Source organism: Brettanomyces bruxellensis, chromosome 4 (genome assembly GCF_011074885.1).
Source record: "Brettanomyces bruxellensis chromosome 4, complete sequence".
In the NCBI taxonomy this organism is placed as follows: Eukaryota; Fungi; Ascomycota; class Pichiomycetes; order Pichiales; family Pichiaceae; genus Brettanomyces; species Brettanomyces bruxellensis.
In genome coordinates, this window is record NC_054685.1 from 537,577 (window position 1) to 553,516 (window position 15,940).

Sequence of the window (15,940 nt, forward strand, 5' to 3'; positions counted from 1 at the left end):
ATATGGGAAATGATGTGGAGAGTATTATGATTCGGGCCGATCCGGGAGCAAGTAAAAGTCGTGCTGGTACACTTAAGACGAGACGATCATACAATTATAGAGTTGTCATGGTGAAGAATGGAGTGGAATTAGATATGAGAGGCCGTTGTTCTGCTGGTCAGAAAGTTTTAGCCTCCATTATTATTCGTTTGGCATTGGCTGAGTGTTTCGGCTTGAACTTTGGAATGATTACCTTAGATGAGCCTACAACAAACTTGGATGAAGAGAATATTGAAAGTTTGGCTAAGGCCCTAAATAAAATCATTGAGATGAGGTCGGTACAGAGTAATTTCCAGTTAATAGTGATCACACATGATGAGAAGTTTTTGCGGTATATGAATGCAGTTGAGTTCACCGATCATTATTTTAAGGTTGTACGGGATGAAAGATTGCATTCGACAATTAACAAAGTGAAGATCAACACACTAGAATGATGCTTTATCTGATTGTTTTTGTCTAAAATCAAAGTGCCAGCATAATAACCCACATGATGACATCATCAAACATTAGTATTCATTACGACGTTCATGGAAATATTCATGGCCAACTATCGCAAATTTTTGGTATCTCACCAGTCTGCCCAAATTGTTACATTTAATGTGGATACGGCATTTAGTTTTTTATATAGTTTCTGCTTTGTTTCTTCTACAGAGCAGCATCGATTATTGATTTGTCACATCCATACTATCATCGCATTTAATTAATAGAACTCATCCGGTTATTACACCTGATATATTTGCCTTTCTCTTTCAACCTGGGCAGCCACCTTTTTGCAAATATTATCTCCATCTGCCTGAGACCACAACCATAATGCTTCAATTGCATAATTTCTAACACTGATGTTTTTCTCTGTCTCAGCTGCACTGTTATTAAGCATTTCCAAAATACGCAATTTCAAAATCAGCTCCCAGCACTTTTGCTCAAACAGTCCTTGCTCACCAGATGCTTTCCTTTTCTCTTTTTCAACTCCTCCCGCCTTCTCGTTGGTCACTTCGGTTATGCTATAGCTTAAGGATCCAAGCTTAAACATGATTCGACCGAGAGTTCGGCTTGCTATACATCTTTGGCCTGGATATGTTGACTGTAGGTATTGTGCTAGTTCTGGTATTGTGTAACCGGGTAGTTCTGGATGTGCCGAATGGTTGTGAAGCCCATCCTTGGTTGTTTCAGAGTGCTGAGCAATGTTTTCAGATGTGATGATCTCGCCTTTGAAATCAAAACGGAGATCATCGATTGAGTCGTAGCTGACAACTTTTGGTGTTTTCGGCACGTTCTTATTCGACATCCATTCCAGTTGGTTTGGGTTGCTTGGAAGATCAGGGAAATACTTTTCATGAAGTTTTTCGTTGAATGCCGGGTCTGCAAGATCTATCTTCTGGTATTCATCCTCTCTTTTATGAAATTTCGCGTGATCAATCGTTTTCTTAGCACTTTCTCCCAAAAGCTTTCTTGCTTCCTCATATGTGGGACCCGCATCATCCAAGAACTCGATATCTTCCCACTCATCATCACTATTGTGCTTATCTGACTCTTTACCTTTCGCATCTGGATACTGAACCTTTGCCTCGTTGTTAAATCTCACTTTCTTTGCCTTCTGCTTGGACTTGCCGTATTTTTTCAATACTGGTTTCAAACTGGAGCCGCTACTACCATTTTCAACTTCTCCGGACTTCTTTCCATCATTCTGTTTACATTTAGCTGCTTTATCTTCTTTTTTAGTATCAATGTAAACGCCACTATCCTTTGCTTCAGTAGCAGTTTCAGTATTCTTATATCCTCCTATCCAAGTATTGTCTGCATCTATAATAGGAACAACATCCGGAACCAGTTTTGTTCCCATATCACCACTTTCCTCTGATTTAGAATTCTTATTTTTGTCATCATTATTCTCTTTCTTCCCCTTTTCATAATCCTCCTTCTTCTCCTTCTCTTCATTATTCTCCTCCTTCTTCTCATCATTCTCCTCTTTCTTTCCTTGCCTACTTCTCTTGATTAATAGACTCAATGTCTTACTATTAACATTCTCCAAAAGCTCTTTCCGCATTTCCTCTTTTTCGGAAACGTTCATGTGCTTCACATAGTCCAAATTTTGTTGGCTTATCTGTTCCCTTTGTGACTTTTCGTTTGCTAATCCGTCAGTTCCATCAATTTTCTCTTCATTAACTGAAAATTTCTGATCGATTCGATCTGCCTTCACAACGCCAGAAATTGATGTTATACCCTTTTTCTCTAATCTTTGTCTCCATCTGCTTGGTCTCTGTTTCCTTGCCGTAGGAAAACCGTTATTACTTGCTTTTCTTCTTCCATTTTCCTGCTGTTTCGGTTTTGGTGGAAGTGCTTCTGCTCCACTTAAATCATGCTCCACAATATCACCCAGAAGATCCATTTTTAAAGCGTAAAACTTCTGCCCTGGAGTTTTTAACTACTAAATACAAATGTACTCTGAGATTGGGTAGTTTTAAAGATAAGTATAATGTCCTTCTAGGGCTGGTCCTAATTAAAATGAGTGGCATAATTTTTTTTTTTTTTTCAACTCTCCTTATCGCCTTGCACAGCCGTGATTTGGTAGCAATAGAAGAGGCATTAATAATAGAGCGAAAATTTCATGAATCCTGAAAGAATTGGAGTGCACATAGCCGGTGCTATATAAAAGTGAACCAACATACTTAGAATAACACTGTATATGAAATAAATTTTGGTTCCTCAAATCGACCATGTAGTATATTATGGGTCGGTATTGGTTTATATTAAAATTCAAAGCTAGCTATAAGTGATATGGTGCATAAGGAACTCGTTCAATAGTATATCTACTCGCCAAGAGTTTCCCATTAACTAGGTTTTGACTCATTTGAGAAAGTGGGGATGGAGATTTTTCGACGGTGAAAAAAAAAAAATTAAATTAAATGGCATACAAGAAAACGAAAAGAAAAAGTACTGAGTAATTTTTGAAGTATAAATAGTAAGCGAGTGCATCTTAAGAATGAATGTGTCATGAAATACAAAGCATACAGAAGCCTCTAATCAAATATCCACCCTTTGTTCAATACAAAATTTCAGAGTAGCACAGTAAATTGTTGCTTTCATCGTACCCCGACATGTCGAGAGGTTTTTATTCAGAAAACATCAAGCAACTTCCACCAGATCCATTATTTGGCATCAAAACCAGATGTGCAAAGGATACAAGGCCTGAGAAAGTGGACTTGGGTATCGGTGCATACAGAGATGACCAGGGAAAGCCTTGGATTCTTCCTTCTGTGAGAAAAGCCGAGAAATTGCTTCATGAGTCTGACGACTACAATCATGAGTATTTGCCTATTCCAGGTCTCAAGCAATTCACACAACTAGCCGCAAAAGTCATTCTTGGTGATGATTCGAAGGCCATCAGTGAGGATCGTGTTGTTTCTGTGCAGTCGCTATCTGGAACTGGCTCTCTTCACCTTGCTGGAGAGTTTGTGGCGAAGTTTTTCGTTCCAAAGTCTTCAAACGAGTCCTCTAAGGCAACTATCTACGTTTCAGACCCAACCTGGGCTAACCACATCCAGATTTTCGAGCATTGCGGACTCGAGGTGCAAAAGTATCCTTATTGGAATGCTGCTACCAAGTCTCTCAGGATTAAAGAGTATGTTGAAACCATCCAGAAAGCTCCAAAGGGCTCTATTTTCTTGCTTCATGCCACGGCACACAACCCTACCGGTATGGACCCAACTGAGGAGCAGTGGAAGGCCATATTGAAGGCCATTTCGGACAACGGACATCTTCCATTGTTCGACTGTGCTTATCAAGGCTTCACAACCGGATCTTTGGCAAAAGATGCTTGGGCTCTTCGGTATGCCATTGACTCTGGTCTCTACAGCTTCCCTGGTGTGCTAGTCTGCCAGTCTTTTGCCAAGAATTGTGGAATGTACGGCGAAAGAATTGGTGCTTTCCATGTTATTCTTCCTGAGCATAATCAGGCCTTGAACTCTGCGGTTTTCTCGCAGTTGTCCAAGCTCATCCGGTCCGAGATCTCTAATCCTCCTGGATATGGTGCCAAGATTGTTTCTCTCGTTCTATCTCACCCAGAATTGAGGAAACAGTGGCAGCAAGACTTGATCACTATGTCTTCTCGTATTATGGGAATGAGAAAGGATCTTGTTGCTGAACTACAGAGATTGAACACCCCTGGTGTCTGGACACACATCACCCAGCAAAAGGGTATGTTTTCCTTCACGGGTTTGTCTCCTTCCCAGGTGCAAGAGCTTGCTGAAAAATATGCAATTTACATGTCTGGAAATGGACGGGCTTCGATTGCCGGTTTGAACCCCGGAAATGTCAAATATGTTGCCAAAGCTATTGACGCAGTTGTCCGTGAGGGTAATTAAGGCTGTATTTACGTAGTATGCGAACTTATCTAGTGAATGAATTTGTTAAATGTATGCTTTAAGTTGTGTTCCCCTCGTAAATTGTTACTTTGATTTCGTTTACCTTACTATCTTTTGCTTACGTCGATCGACGTATGTAGTCCAGCCCCTGGCTCAGAATATCACATTCTGACCTTACACTCAACAATTGAACCCTTTAGTAGAAAGCATGTGAAACTGACGCGCATATTCAACGCCCCCTTTAAGAATAAACCCAATCTGTCAACATATGTTACGTGTATCGATCATGTTGCCAGCAATTATAGAACATGTGAAAAAATATTTTCCAAAAAAAGCTGGCTGTTACTGATAGTGTTCTGTTTGCTGAATACACCTAAGCCTAGCACTAATCCAATTGGTGGACACAAAAAAAGTTTGGTGATCAAAAAAAAAAATAGGAGAATAAGCAAGAATTGGAATTACAAAAATGAGGAGAACAGGGAATACCGAGAAAAACTAAATAAAATAGAAAAAATGCATATGTAAATAGAATATTTTTTAAAAAAAAAATTGGTCCTATATAACAGAAGACAAATACCCGTTCTCTCTATCTTTCAGCATAGACAACGTGTTGGTTTACTGATACATTATTTGAGTTCCCTTGCCTATATATAAATATAGTTATTTTTTGATAAGGCACTAGTTCATTTAGCTGATAACTCAATTAGTGGTACTCAATTGGATATATTTTGCACGAGAATCAGTTACTACTAGTGTACGTTGTTTATTTGAAAAAAGTTGGTATTTCCTTTACTCCACGTTCGAACAAGTGAGTTTAAGATTGTGCTACTTGCGAATCTGAAAATACTTTGGATACCATCCTTTGCAGGCACTACATTAGTTTATCGCCAACCAATCAGCTATATTAAGTGAAATTACACGTTGGTTACATTTACTTTTCCTTTCCAATACTCACAACACATACAGAAAATGGCACATAAAAGCAGACAAAGTCATACAAAGGCATCAGGATCGGCCGCAATACCATTAACTGCGGAAATACCTGATCCACAATCGGATGCCCTGTCGGATACATCGGATGTAGAAGAGTTTTTGAATCCAGATCTTAAGAAAAGAAGAACATCTTCGGTTTCATCACTGTCATCCATGTTTTCGCTTCATCAAGAGCCACTCCCACCTCCAGACCAAAAGGAGATCTTGGCTTTCACATCTGATGAAAGGCACCTTTCGTTTGTGCGGAATTTGCACATGGCAGACTGCATTACGATGCTTAATGGGTTCTCCGGTTTCTATGCAATTATCTCGTGTCTTCGGTTCGAACTTAATCATGATGAGTCGTACATCAAAAGGGCAGTGTTCTTCTCATTTATGGGTGGTTTCTTCGACTTTTTCGACGGAAAAGTCGCCAGATTGAGACACAAAGCCTCGCTTATTGGCCAAGAATTGGATTCTTTGGCAGACCTCATCTCGTTTGGTGTTTCCCCAACATGCATTGCTTTCTGTATGGGTCTACAAAGTACTGCAGATGTTCTTTCCATGGCATTTTGCGTTTTGTGTGGCCTGGGAAGACTAGCACGTTTCAATGTTACAGTTGTAAACATTCCTAAGGATCAAACCGGAAAATCAAAGTACTTCGAAGGTTTCCCAATTCCAACAACCTTGTTCATGGTGCTCATAATGTTGATTTTGGTGTTTTCCGGTCATTACGGTGAAAATATTCCCGGTGGCTTGCTCTTTAGTGGTGCCTCTTACGAATGGCATCCTATTTCTGCGTTTTTCCTTTTCCAAGGCTGTATGATGATCAGCAAGAGCATCCATATTCCTAAGCCTTGAGTTTTTATAGTCTAATGTGTACTTATTCTGCTTCCTGCTCCAATTTTCGTTTTTTTCTGTTATCTTTTTTGTCCTGTAATTAATTTCGAGTAGTTCCAGTTTTTTCTTCTTTATCTCTGCATCGTATTTAACTTGAGTGTCGAATCATTGATACTCGAAATCGTGTCGGCGCCTTCTTTTTCTTCAAGAGTTGTTTTAAACGCCGAAGCAGTATTCAAAACTGCTGTATTTGGATTTGCTACAATCTCTATTCTCCTCCTTTTCTTGGCAACGGTTCTACCTACGCTTGGTTCATGTCTCCACATCTTCTTTGTTCTTGTGCCCGAAATTTCCTGCTTCAAATTCTTAATCTTTGCTTCGTACTTGGCTATTTCTCTGTTCACATTCTGAAGCTCTTTCCACTGCTTCCAGGTGTTTGAATTGGGTGCATTTTCAAAATGCACACACCATGCATTCACATTGAGACCCATAAGTAATGATCCAAGTGATTCATTGAAATCTGATAGTGAATTGCTGGCACACCTAAGCTGTTCCATGTTATTTCCAATAGAAACTAGTCTGTCTGCCAATCGGTTCATTTCAGGACTCAAGTCTTGAATATTTTTGGTGGAATCTTCAGACTCATACTCCGCTATTGTAGGAGATAGCATTGGAAACCTAAATGGTGAAGATGGGAAACCGGAACCATTGAAAAATGCTTCATTGATATTGTCAATGTGCATGTCGGTTGGTTTGTTACTTTTTTCTGAAATGTGAGACATTATTAGGTCAAAATAATGCTGGGATCTATGGAAATAAACAAATAAATAGCAAGCAGCATATGTTGTTTGGATATATGCTTATGTACTAGAATGAAATAAGAGCCTATCAATCTAAATGTGACATTGATAAATCTTGAAAGAAAGCAAGTCTAAAATGATGAAGAAAAAAAAAAATAAATAAATAAAATAAAAAAGAGCCGAAAGTAAATAAACGACCAAGCGGAAGTATACGTAAAATAGAATCCTCAAAAACTTCTTATTAAAATTGAAGTCCTTACCACAAAAGCTCGATTAAGATCCATCACTGTTGGTCACACATACTCATTTAGAGCTCATAGCACTCATCTACGCTGATTTATTCAATAAACCATCATTATGTACATGCAGAATAATAGAAATAACAGTATGTATAGACATGCATATTTTCAACGCAAGAACCTCTTGGCATACTTCACTTTTTCGTCTCTTGGATCCACCCACCGCTTCTTCTTCACTATTATAAAGAGTAGAACAGTAGCTGCAAATGAAAGTGAAAACCACGTAATTAAATATTGCATGTGGTTATTCCTATACTCGATTCTTGGTTCCTGACCAACTGGAACACCTGCAGAAACAAATTGTTGTTCATCAAACTCAATATCCCTTTGCTCATCCTGTTCCAACTCACCGATTTGCTTCTTTTGCAAATCAGAAAGTGTAAGTTTTGGCTTTTTGTCAGAGTTACCACCAAATCCGACTAAAGAAGCCAAGGCGATCCATATTCCCTTCTTTTCTGTGGAATTTTCATGTTCATCTGAATCGCTATCTAGTGTTTCTTCTTGCCTCCATTCCGGACGATCGCAAAACGACTTGACTGCTTGCAAATAAGAGTGTCTTGTTCCAAGTTCATCCGCCATTGCATAAGCATCGGTATATTCAAATAGTCTGGCACCTTTATCGTGTTTCATCTGTAGTGCACTTTTCTTATGGGGCATTTTCACCACACATTCTATAGTAATTGTTCCCTGGGGACATGATAAGTGTTGAAGTTTTCTAGAGTCAGGAATCACTTTGGATTCGCCAATCCATCCTCTTTCCACCAATATATCGCCATCACCGTTACTCAAGACAAAGGGGCAAACTACTGTATATCCTTTCCGGCCATCACGAAGTCGTGGGCCCACGTATACCTCCCGAGTATAGTCGAATTTACCCGTAATGTAAACTTTTCTGTATAGCAACTCTTTTTCGACTTCTTCGTCTGTAAGTCCGTTTGGAAACACGATTGGTTTATATGCCAATCTGTCCTCGGCCTGTGCAATTAACTTGGTTTTCCACTTTAGACGTTTCACCTGCCAAACTCCCAAGCAAAATGTGAGAATAGGGGCAAAACAAAGCAAGCCAAAAACAACTTTATGCGATTTTGTTCGATCTCCCTCGTTGTTGAGATCATGCTTTGACCTCATCGGATTCCAGTCAATATTTGGAGTCTTCACAGTAGCATATCCTCTGCTTGTTAGTCTTACGTTTATTTTGTGGTTTATCCATCCCGATGTTGTGCTTGCAATATTTGAAGTTTTGTATGTATGCATGAATGTTCGCACAGGCAATGAGCCCAGCTTTAAGCCGTAAATGGCTCCCTTAAATGGCAACATTTCCGTACCTATAAACAATTAACCAATTGCAAATTGACGGCACAAAATGTTATGTTCCTCGAGGCAGTGTTCAGTGATTATGTCTCGATGATAATGAAATGTTGTCTTGATCTTACTTATTTCTATGTACTCTTTTTTTTCTCCCTCTATTATTTCTATCGCTAACTATTAGTTTTACCGAATTAATAAAATATTTTAAGCGCGCCCGTTTGGTTATTTCAGGTTATCTGCTCTAATCAGTAACGTTCATATTGTATGACAGTTATTTTGTTGTGCATTGATAAGGATTTTCTCTTAACAGCTACAAAATCATAACTATAAAGTATACCCGCGATGATTTCCGTAAACAAAGGATTACATACATATAGGAACTTTTCCCTTTATATAGTTACCCATACCGGGTACCATATTTGAAATAACTTCAAAGGAAATTGAACAACTATCCGTTTTATTTTGGGGTATAAAATATAACGAAGTACCATACAGTTATTGCATCCCACATCATACATACAATTTATATACAATTTGCAATGCAAAAACATTGTTCAAACAAACTACTTTAATGACCTGCCTGTTCTATATTTGAAATATCTTCATAAGCTAGCAGAATATTAGTTATAAAACATACTTTTCACGGCTTACCTTATCAGCGACATTCCTTAGCATTTCAACAGGCTTTTTATCCCAATTCTTAATATCCTTAACCACTTTGCACCACAACAGACCTCTGCTAGGATTATTGTCCACAAGCTTTTTCTCCAAGATTGAAACTTCATCAACAGTACCATGATCTCGCAAAAAGCACGTATAATATATATATCCATCACCATAATCAGGATCTTTGTCAATACAAGCATCGAAAAATTGCTTAGCCTTTGAAAGCTTTCCTCTTTTCCAAAGATCCCGGGCAATGGTTAAGATTACCACCGGGTTATCTTTAGTGCTGTTAAGCGCCGAGGAGTAAAAATTCTTTCTGTGTTGAAGTTTGGCGGTTTGAATCTTCTCTGACCACAAATATCCAGAGTCTGGAATTTCTCTAAGTCCTTTACTGAGAATAATTTCCGCTGTTTTCGAACCTGGACCCTCAAGTTTCATTCTTGAAAAATACAATAGATCACTCTTTGGATTAAGTGCCATACCTTCTTCCAATGCAGATCTAGCTTTAATCTTTCTTCCCAGTTTATGCTCATAGATATCTGCTAACTGTATCCACAATTTTACTGAGGATGGACACATCTTCACACCTTCATTAAGAGTATCTCGTGCCTTATTAACGTCATTTTGGTCCTCATATATCTGGCTCAACTGCAAATAAAAGTTGGCTTCTTTCGGATACCTTTTGAGTCCATCTTGAGAGATAGCTATTGCTTTATCTGAATTGCCAAGGCATCTTTCAAGAGTGGACTGTTTATACCACAACTTTGCTGAAGGAATATTCAGTTTTTTCCTACATTCCTCGTATATTTCACCGGCTTTCCTTGGGCTTTTTTCAAGCCATTCAAGTTTCGCATACAAAAGCCATAAATCCTCACACTGCTCATTCTTCTTAATACCTCTCAATAGTATATCCTCAGCTTTATCAACATTTCCATCAATCTTCCAAAGGGATTTAGCATACTCCTGATACAAGGCCGATGCTTGAGGACAATTTTCAATCGCCATCTCGTAGACAATGTATAATTCAGCAGTATGATGCTGTTCCAGTTCGAACTTTGCGTATTCCAGCCACAAGATTTCATTTGTCTTGAACTTAGATGTCATATAGGTGTATATGGCTCTTACCACTTCAAAATTCTTCATGGTTCGTGCCTTTGCTATATCATTCTGCCATAACTGAATACTTTCCTCTGTACCCAGCTTTTGCGTTCCAATTCCAATACAATTCCATATAATAGCTCGTGCAGTCATTCCATACTTTTCGTTCTCAACTTTGCATGCCATTTCAATCCACTGATCCCTGTCGAGACATGAAGAGTATTTACCTCCAAAACAGTTTTCGACATCTCGCCCAACTTTCACCCCATTTCCGGTAGTTTCTTCTTCGAACTTTGCTGCCGCAAGCCAAAGTTTATAAATATCATCGGTATTCACCTTTCCCTCAGCCTCTGTGATAACACTCGATATTTGCTTTGGTGAACCAACATTTATCAAACAAATCCAGAGCTGTATCGAGGTTGGAACTAGCTGTGTAGCCTTTTTTAAGATCATCTCCTTCATATGTGGATCAGCTTCCAGCCTCACAATCTCAAGCCAAAGATTTTCTGAGTGTGGAACTTGTTCAAGTGCTCGCATTAGCACTCGCTTTTGAAAAAGGGTACTTTCTTCATACGAAGCAGCCTTTAACCAAAGCTTAACAGAGCCTGGAATGTTCTGAAGTGCATCTGCTACCAAGGCCCGACATAAAGGAATATTACTAGAATGTATTTCAAGACTCACAAGCCATATTTCCTCGTTCTGTGGACACTTATCGCATCCGTGCTCCACAATCTCTCTTGCTTTCTTCATCTTACCAACTGAAGCTTCCAATCTTGCGCTGGCTATCCAATTTTCAGCCTTGTGTGGCTCCAACTTTCGTAATTTCTTAAATAGAGACCTTGTCCGTGCATAATCACCAGTATTAGTTTGGAATTGACCTCCGACATCCGTACCATTGACTTTCAAATTGGTATCGGTATTCTTTCCGAACAGTTGCCGAATATATTCTTCCTTATCAACAGAACTATGATCTTCAAGATTCTCTTGTCTATCCTTGTTAGCAAGCTTGGAAAGCTGACTCTTTAAAACTTTGTCTCTTGCCAACGATATTTGGGTTATGTCAATGTCTCCAGGCTCATTTGTCCTATTATTAGTACTCCTGTCTCTTAATTCAGCAGTTATAGTATCTGAATTCCTATAAAACCGTTGCTGCGCCTGCAATTCCATCCGTCTTCTTTTCGTTTTTCTCGTAAAATCACCTGATTCTGGCAAGTTGAGCCACTGATCCTCGGATATGGAGGATAATGCTTTCTTTTCATTAACGAAGTCCTTACTTATTGCTTTAATAGCCTCAGCTGAATCCAAAACTTCAACTTGAACACGCCCACTTTTCGCCTGACCACTTTCAGCAACCTTCTTTTTCCTTGATGTCCGCTTTTTATGTAATTTACTCTCTATCTGCTCGAAAAATTCATCTGCCTCCTTATCATCTTCTTCCTCTTTCTTTTCATATTTTATGCTTTCCTCATCGGCATCATCAAATCTACCATCATTATTCGATTGCCCCTGTTCAGCAACAGCTACATGTGCCGTTGATCCAAGATCCGCCTGTGTAACAAATCCAGTTGCACCTCTTCCAAGACCGGCAATATATCCTGGAGGTGGCTCTTCATCCAAAAAGCTGTGTGCCATATGTAAGGTTAACTTTCTTCAATGGTGGAACTGGTGGAGTAAAGTTTTCACTTTTTAGACTTCTATAGTGTATTTGAATAAGGCTGGATGTCCAGTGCTGTTAAATTCAAGAGATACTGGCTTTGATAATGTTGTTACATGCATCGTCAAAGAGATAACTGGTCCCGTCTATATCGGAAGGCTGTGCAAAATGAGAAGGAGGTTAAGAAAAATGATTGAGGTGAAAAAAAAAAAAAAAAAAAAAAAGTTTAAAAAATAAAAATGAAGGATAAAATTAAAGTGAAAATTTTACTGGCATACCTAAGGAAGATGAGGATATCCACCTAACTGTGAAGGAAGTACTAGTATTGACAATCCTCATAATTTACAGAAGCATAGAGAAGAGAATTTAGAAAGCACGAAAGAGCTTTTGGTTTTGTTGATAGACAATCAATTGTTTGGTAGAGTAAGAAAACACAAGCTGAAGTACCACAGCAGATTTCGCAATGCCAAAAAGAGCAGCTGAAGAAACAGGGCCGCAAAAAGCAGCCAGAACGAGTTTGAGCGGGGCACCACCAGCAAAAGTGGTAGAGTGGGGTGATGCGGATGAAGATATGGATTTAAAAATTGAAGGTGGAATGGAAGGAAGAGTTGGGGATGATTATGAAAGTGAGGAAGAGATAGTAGAGCTAGGGGATGAGGAAGGGGAACACATGGAGGAAATCAAAGAGGAAAAGGATGGAGAAAGCAATAAGAACGGAGCACAACAGATATATGTGCCGGGTAAGTCGCGTGCATTGGAGCCGGGTGAGATTTTGGAGCCAGATCCAACAACATATGAGATGTATCACAAGGTGAATATGCCTTGGCCCTGTATGAGTGTGGATATACTTCAAGACAAGCTTGGTAATGAGAGAAGAAGCTATCCTGCAACGATGTATGTTGTCACAGCAACGCAGGCGATGCGGCCAAAAGACAATGAGCTTCTCGTGCTGAAACTTTCGTCTTTGAAAAAGACACTTGAGAAAGATGAAAATGAACAAGATTCAGATGCAGACTCCGATTCGGACGATGACTTCTCCGGTGACCCAATTCTCGAGTCGGAAGTGATTCCATTGCGTAGTACGACAAATAGAATACACACGAATACACTTACAAGCAGATCGGACCGGTATTATACGGCGACAATGCACGAGAATGGAGAAGTGTGCATTTTCGATGTTGGTGCACAGATGCGTGCATTCGACACTCCCGGCTACGTTATTCCGAAAACAGCGAAAAGACCACAGCAGGTGGTGAAGGCACACGGAAATGTGGAGGGATACGGAATGGATTGGTCGCCCTTGGAGCAGAATGGTGCACTATTAACAGGAGATGTGAGCGGCAGAGTTTATCTAACAAAAAATACCGGGTCGAAGTGGACGACCGACCGCGAAGCATTTCAGGCAAGCGACGCGTCGATCGAGGACATTCAGTGGTCGAAGTCAGAGCGGACAGTTTTTTCGACCGCGGGGGTTGACGGGTACATCAGGATTTGGGACACGCGCGCGAAAAACCACACTCCGGCCCTCAGCGTCGTCGCGTCGAAAACGGACGTTAATGTTATTTCGTGGTGTGAGAAGATCGACTATCTCTTGGCTTCCGGCCACGATGATGGTGTTTGGGGTGTGTGGGACTTGCGAAACTTCCGCCCGAACAAGCAACCCTCTCCTGTTGTGTCGTACGATTTCCACAAAAAGCCAATCACGGCTATTTCGTTCGACCCGCTCGACGAGTCGATCGTCGCAGTCGCGTCTGAGGACAACACAGTCACACTTTGGGATCTTGCAGTGGAGGCCGATGATGAAGAAGTCCGCCAACAGCAGGCTGGAAATGATCAGCTTAAGGATATACCACCTCAGATGATGTTTGGCCACTGGCAGAGAGATGTGAAGGATGTTTGTTGGCATAGGCAGATTCCGGGAACACTTTTGAGTACTGGAAGTGACGGAATGAACGTGTGGAAGACCATCTCTGTGTGAGTGCAGGGTGTATTTTTTGAGTTATTATGTGTACAGGAAGGGTAGAAATGGCCGTGTAATGTGAAATAGGTAGAAATAAAGAAGAAGACAAGTATAATGTAAGGGAACCTTTTGCTAACGCTACTCTGAATGTGATTGGTATTAACATAATTGTAAGTGATATTAATGATACTTTATAATATTATTTTAAGTGTAATTCAACTCTAAAAATGTCTACACATCACATCGTAATGCCTTGCATTACAATTAATGCTCCATTATCGTATATCCGGTTGCAGATCATTCGACACATTAGGCAACCCAAAAGAAGCAGAAAAAAAGCATATTAAGCATGGAGGAGAAGAAGAAAAATGTACTTGAAAATGGATAAAAGAAAGCTTCATGTCCCGTAATAATATAGTGTCGCTTAGTAAAGTTATAATGGCACTCTCGGCCCACCCACCCGCTCACTTGTGCAAGGATGTAGCATCCAACGATCTCTGTGGCGTTTCCATGTTAATCGCCGTCTGAAGATCAAACGTGCTTCTAGTTGCACTGAGGGGAAACGCGTTCTCCGTAGTGTTGGCTTTATCGGCAATGATGCTAGGCGATCGTGAGGCTACCACGGAAATCCCGTTCGACACCAGGGAGTGCGCGTCGATCGACGCGTCAACCGCTTTTCCGACGTCCGACGCCCGATTCTGCGCACTGTGAACAGCAGGAACCGTTTCAGAAATAATGCTGCCGGCACGAGAAACAATGCTGTTGACGTGGGCTGCAGATAAGGCTGGAATCTGCATGTCAGACACATCCTGGGAGCCGTCGCGATCTTCGCGGTGCAAGGATGTGCGACCATTTTCGGAGACTGCAGCTTGACTGTTTCGGTGCGAAAGCACACCCTGTTCGGGATCGGCAGTTCTAGAAGAGGAGTTACTTGCAATAACAGAGCCGTCTGTATCCGCCGCGTCGTCGACGCTATCCTGGTCGCTCGATTGGAGAGTAAGTTGGCGAGATTTGCGAACATGCATTCTCCATCTGTAGAAAATGCACATCAACAACAAGATTCCTTGAAGTGAGGCGGCAGCAAAGAAGGGGAGGTAGGAACTCCACTTAGAGTCGGCCTCATCGTAAAGAGAGTATGCCCAGTAAAAGGTTCCGGGCACTTGAATGACCAAAGAAGGAATGGAGAGAGTTCCAGGCTCCCTGATTCGGTATGTGGTCCATAATTGGGGAAGATACTGGACAACCTGCAAAATCAACGAGACAACACCACTGACATCTGCGTAAGCATTACGTCCATGTTGTTGTCCGGGTGCGTGGACCACACAAATACAGGCGATGAAGTTGACTATGACATAAATCACGAAAAAGAGATAGTACCGGTATATCATCTTATATTCGTGTGCAGGTTCGTTCGGCGAGTTTTTCGTAAGGTAAACACACAACACGATCACCAAGCAGAAGCCAACTGCCTACACACCAACCTGGATATAGCCGGTCATGGCATTTGCGCACTGATAGGCATTGAGATCCACAGTGCAGCAATGCCTGGCTGGAACAGTCACCAAATACATATTGACGAATGAGGCAAATGCAGAAATGGACCCCATCAACAAATATGACGGTGAAAGTCCCTCACTGGTTCGTCGTCTAATCACACGAACGTGTTGTGGAACAAACGAGATGTAAATACCGACCACAAGCACCCAACTGAGGATGAAGTCGGTCTTGCCAACTTCATAGTACGAAGAACAATCTGATGCCATCGAAATTTCAATGTATAGAGTAGAGTTCTATTCTAGATGATCAGGTTCGCAGCTTTAAAGTATGGCAAAAAGAAAGATACCAGCACAAGTTCAGAGTTGAAATTCAGAAATGAAGTTCAGAAATGAAGTTTAGAATCGAAGATTAGAGTTGAAAACCAGAGTTGGAGTTCAGAGTTGAAG

The 15,940-nt window shown here is 40.6% G+C and overlaps 9 protein-coding genes across 9 annotated transcripts; 4 read left to right on the top strand and 5 right to left on the bottom strand.

Annotated features, from left to right (window-relative positions):
• Positions 1-2: 2 nt before the first annotated feature.
• RAD50 (DNA repair protein rad50) lies at positions 3-473 on the top strand (the record flags this gene model as incomplete). Its single annotated transcript, XM_041280327.1, has 1 exon — positions 3-473. One exon carries the CDS (start codon positions 3-5, stop codon positions 471-473), a length of 471 nt encoding a protein of 156 aa, XP_041135210.1.
• Positions 474-760: 287 nt separating this feature from the next.
• BRETT_001786 (uncharacterized protein) lies at positions 761-2,425 on the bottom strand (the record flags this gene model as incomplete). The annotated part of the gene is made up of 1 exon (XM_041280328.1): positions 761-2,425. The coding sequence occupies one exon, from the start codon at positions 2,423-2,425 to the stop codon at positions 761-763; it is 1,665 nt and encodes a 554-aa protein (XP_041135211.1).
• Positions 2,426-3,134: 709 nt separating this feature from the next.
• On the top strand, positions 3,135-4,400 carry BRETT_001787 (uncharacterized protein; the record flags this gene model as incomplete). The annotated part of the gene is made up of 1 exon (XM_041280329.1): positions 3,135-4,400. One exon carries the CDS (start codon positions 3,135-3,137, stop codon positions 4,398-4,400), a length of 1,266 nt encoding a protein of 421 aa, XP_041135212.1.
• A 969-nt stretch (positions 4,401-5,369) lies between these two features.
• Positions 5,370-6,233, top strand: CHO1 (CDP-diacylglycerol-serine O-phosphatidyltransferase; the record flags this gene model as incomplete). Its single annotated transcript, XM_041280330.1, has 1 exon — positions 5,370-6,233. One exon carries the CDS (start codon positions 5,370-5,372, stop codon positions 6,231-6,233), a length of 864 nt encoding a protein of 287 aa, XP_041135213.1.
• A 110-nt stretch (positions 6,234-6,343) lies between these two features.
• Positions 6,344-6,994, bottom strand: BRETT_001789 (uncharacterized protein; the record flags this gene model as incomplete). The annotated part of the gene is made up of 1 exon (XM_041280331.1): positions 6,344-6,994. One exon carries the CDS (start codon positions 6,992-6,994, stop codon positions 6,344-6,346), a length of 651 nt encoding a protein of 216 aa, XP_041135214.1.
• A 425-nt stretch (positions 6,995-7,419) lies between these two features.
• BRETT_001790 (uncharacterized protein) lies at positions 7,420-8,628 on the bottom strand (the record flags this gene model as incomplete). The annotated part of the gene is made up of 1 exon (XM_041280332.1): positions 7,420-8,628. The coding sequence occupies one exon, from the start codon at positions 8,626-8,628 to the stop codon at positions 7,420-7,422; it is 1,209 nt and encodes a 402-aa protein (XP_041135215.1).
• A 615-nt stretch (positions 8,629-9,243) lies between these two features.
• BRETT_001791 (uncharacterized protein) lies at positions 9,244-12,015 on the bottom strand (the record flags this gene model as incomplete). Its single annotated transcript, XM_041280333.1, has 1 exon — positions 9,244-12,015. The coding sequence occupies one exon, from the start codon at positions 12,013-12,015 to the stop codon at positions 9,244-9,246; it is 2,772 nt and encodes a 923-aa protein (XP_041135216.1).
• Positions 12,016-12,500: 485 nt separating this feature from the next.
• Positions 12,501-14,015, top strand: BRETT_001792 (uncharacterized protein; the record flags this gene model as incomplete). The annotated part of the gene is made up of 1 exon (XM_041280334.1): positions 12,501-14,015. One exon carries the CDS (start codon positions 12,501-12,503, stop codon positions 14,013-14,015), a length of 1,515 nt encoding a protein of 504 aa, XP_041135217.1.
• Positions 14,016-14,461: 446 nt separating this feature from the next.
• BRETT_001793 (uncharacterized protein) lies at positions 14,462-15,760 on the bottom strand (the record flags this gene model as incomplete). Its single annotated transcript, XM_041280335.1, has 2 exons — positions 14,462-15,385; positions 15,479-15,760. The coding sequence occupies 2 exons, from the start codon at positions 15,758-15,760 to the stop codon at positions 14,462-14,464; spliced, it is 1,206 nt and encodes a 401-aa protein (XP_041135218.1).
• Positions 15,761-15,940: the final 180 nt, after the last annotated feature.